Here is a 2,500-nt window from a genome sequence, read left to right on the forward strand (position 1 = left end):
CCAGCTGGGAGTCACGCACAAACACACACACACACACACACACACACACACACACACACACACTCAGGCAGAGGGGAGAGGAAAAACAGGGAGCAGAAAAATAACACACCCAAAAATATCTCCAAATGCACAGGCAGCACGGTGCCTCTCTGACCGTGTTTTCTACTGAGGCTTTGGAAGAGCGACAGCACAGAGAGGAGAGGAGAGGAGGGGAGAGGAGGGGGGGAAGAAAAGGGGTGAGCGAGGGAAGGAGAAGGGAACGATGGAGATGCAGGGATGGAGAGGGAGAGGGAGCCTGAAGCTGCTGCTCTGCTGCGGCTGAATCAACCTGAGTACCGCCATCAGAAAGCAGCCTCCCTCCCTCTCTTTCTCCTTTTCCCTCTCTCGCTCTCCCTCCCTCCCCCTCTCTTTCTCTCTGCCTCTGCCTCCCTCTCCATCATTCCCCTGCTCCTGCCTTGTTTTGTCTCCCTCTCCCCCTCCATCGAGTCTGCATCTCCGCCTTTCTCCTCCGTGCCTGCGGCTCTCCCTCTCTCTCCCTCTCTCTCCTTCTCAGCCTCAGCTGTGCCCCGCGCTACCCTCTCCCTCTTCTCTCCATCCGCTACCTCGTTCGCTCCCACCTGCTCCCCGGCTCCCTCTCTTTCCTCTCCTCTCCTCCGCTCTGCTCCGGCTCGTCGTGGTGCTTACCTGAGGCTTGCTGGGCGGCTGCCTGTTGCGGCGGTTGGGTCTGGGCCTGGAGCGGGTGTAGTGCCTCAGTGTGTGGCCTTCGATGGGCAGGTCCATAGGGGGGCGCGGAGGTGCGGGCTCAGGGCGCCGTGCCTCACTGTGGCTAAGAGCAGCGGTCGCCGCGGCAGCAGCAGCAGCAGCAGCAGCAGTCGCCGCGGCAGCAACGTCCGCCTCCTGCCCGCCCGCGTAGGAGGAGCCTCGGGGCCTCGGCTTGACTGACAGCGCCGTCGCCAACGACAACGAGGAGGCCCGCCCCCTCGACTCGAACTCCACCTCCCTGGGTCCGGCGAGAGCGGGCGCGAGCAGCAGCAGGCTCCCCCCTCCTCCTCCGACGCCCACCCCTCCCCCGACGCCTTCATGCTGATAATGCACGCTGCTCTCTCTCGCCTGCTGCTCCGCATCCACATCCAGCAGACCTGCAGAGAGAGCGAGAGAGAGAGAGAGAGAGAGAGAGAGAGAGAGAGAGGACCCAGAGAGAGCAAGGGTGGGGAGAAAGGGGGAGTAGGAAAATATAGGGAGGGAGAAAAAGAGGGGGAGAGATGGGTAGAAACAGAGAGAGAGAGAGAGAGAGAGAAGAGAGGGAAAAGGGAGAGAAGGGAGAAAAGTAAAACACAAACCAGCACAGTTGTATCAGCTGATGTGTAAAAAAATGTGAGCTATAAAGGAGGTATGTGAGGAATTCAAGAGCTAACAGAGATGAGTGATTTAAAATACTGAGAAAAAGATAAGAGAGGGAGGGGAGGAGAAGGAGGAGAGAGAGAGAGAGAGAGAGAGCAAGCGAGAGAGAGATAGACTGGTGATCTGATGGAGCCAAGCACAGGAAGGGAGGATGACAGGCACACAGAAGGAGATGGGAACCAGATAGCACCAAATGACTGGAACTGATGGAGCAAACAGATTTGAACATCACAGCAGAAGGAAGAGAAATGTCTTCACCAGACAACTTCATAATGCAGCAGCAGCTCATGTGAGACAGCATGAGCAGGAGGAGAGAGACTGGGTGAAGAGTTCTTCCACTCCTCTTCTCTCTTCTTCTCATTTCCTTTACTCTTTCTCTCTCCCTATCCTCTTATCTTCTCCTCTCTCTCTTCTCCTCCTCTCACCTACCCTCTTGTGTGGCCCAGTGGACTGAAAGTAAAGTGTCCATGCTCCAGTTACCCTCAGCCCTCCTGCTTTGTGCCTGCCTGGCTGGCTGTGCAGCTCTGCCTGTTTAACTGTCTAACTGCTTACCTGCATGTTTCTCTGTTTGTCAGACAACCTGTCTCACTGTCTATTGTCTACCTGTCTATCTATATGTCTGGTTATTTGTCTGCTGTATACAGGCTGGTCTACTGGGGTACCTTTCTAACTTTTGCGGTCCAGTCTTTCTGGCTTTTGCTGACTCTCTGTCTAGTTGTTGGTCTTCCTGTCTTCCTGTTTGCCTGTTTGTCTGTCTGTCTTTCTGTCTATCTGTTTTCCTGTGTCTGTGTCCTCGGTCTGTCTTACAGAGCTGGCTCTCTGCTGCACAAGTGATTATCTTGGTGAGTCAGAGGGGTTGGCCAGTACCCTCCCAAACAGGGCCCCCCACCCGCCCTCTAGACTGTGACAGAGCAAACTCCATCGCCATGGGAACCCCCTAAAGCACAGGGGGAAGCCCCCCTCCCTTCCAGCTTGCTGCTTCAAAAAACCGCACGCACACACACACACACACACACACACACACACACACAGAAAGAATAAAAATCTCTTCATACAAACCATACAAATGGCAAAGCCAATCATAGAGATTACAGACTAA

The 2,500-nt window shown here is 55.1% G+C and overlaps 1 protein-coding gene across 1 annotated transcript in view; it reads right to left on the minus strand.

Moving 5' to 3' along the window:
• Positions 1 to 2,500, minus strand: part of carmil2 (capping protein regulator and myosin 1 linker 2) — a 50,955-nt gene that overhangs the window by 18,424 nt on the left and 30,031 nt on the right. The window contains exon 31 of the mRNA XM_076303801.1: positions 685 to 1,139. Coding sequence (XP_076159916.1) covers positions 685 to 1,139 — 455 coding nt within the window. The remainder of the gene's footprint in view (positions 1 to 684; positions 1,140 to 2,500) is intronic.

The sequence above is a fragment of the Alosa pseudoharengus genome, unplaced genomic scaffold (assembly GCF_046254945.1).
Source record: "Alosa pseudoharengus isolate Yale_2024_CS ecotype anadromous, Long Island Sound unplaced genomic scaffold, YU_APseudo_1.1 YU_APseudo_1.1_scf_10, whole genome shotgun sequence".
NCBI lineage: Eukaryota > Metazoa > Chordata > Actinopteri > Clupeiformes > Clupeidae > Alosa > Alosa pseudoharengus.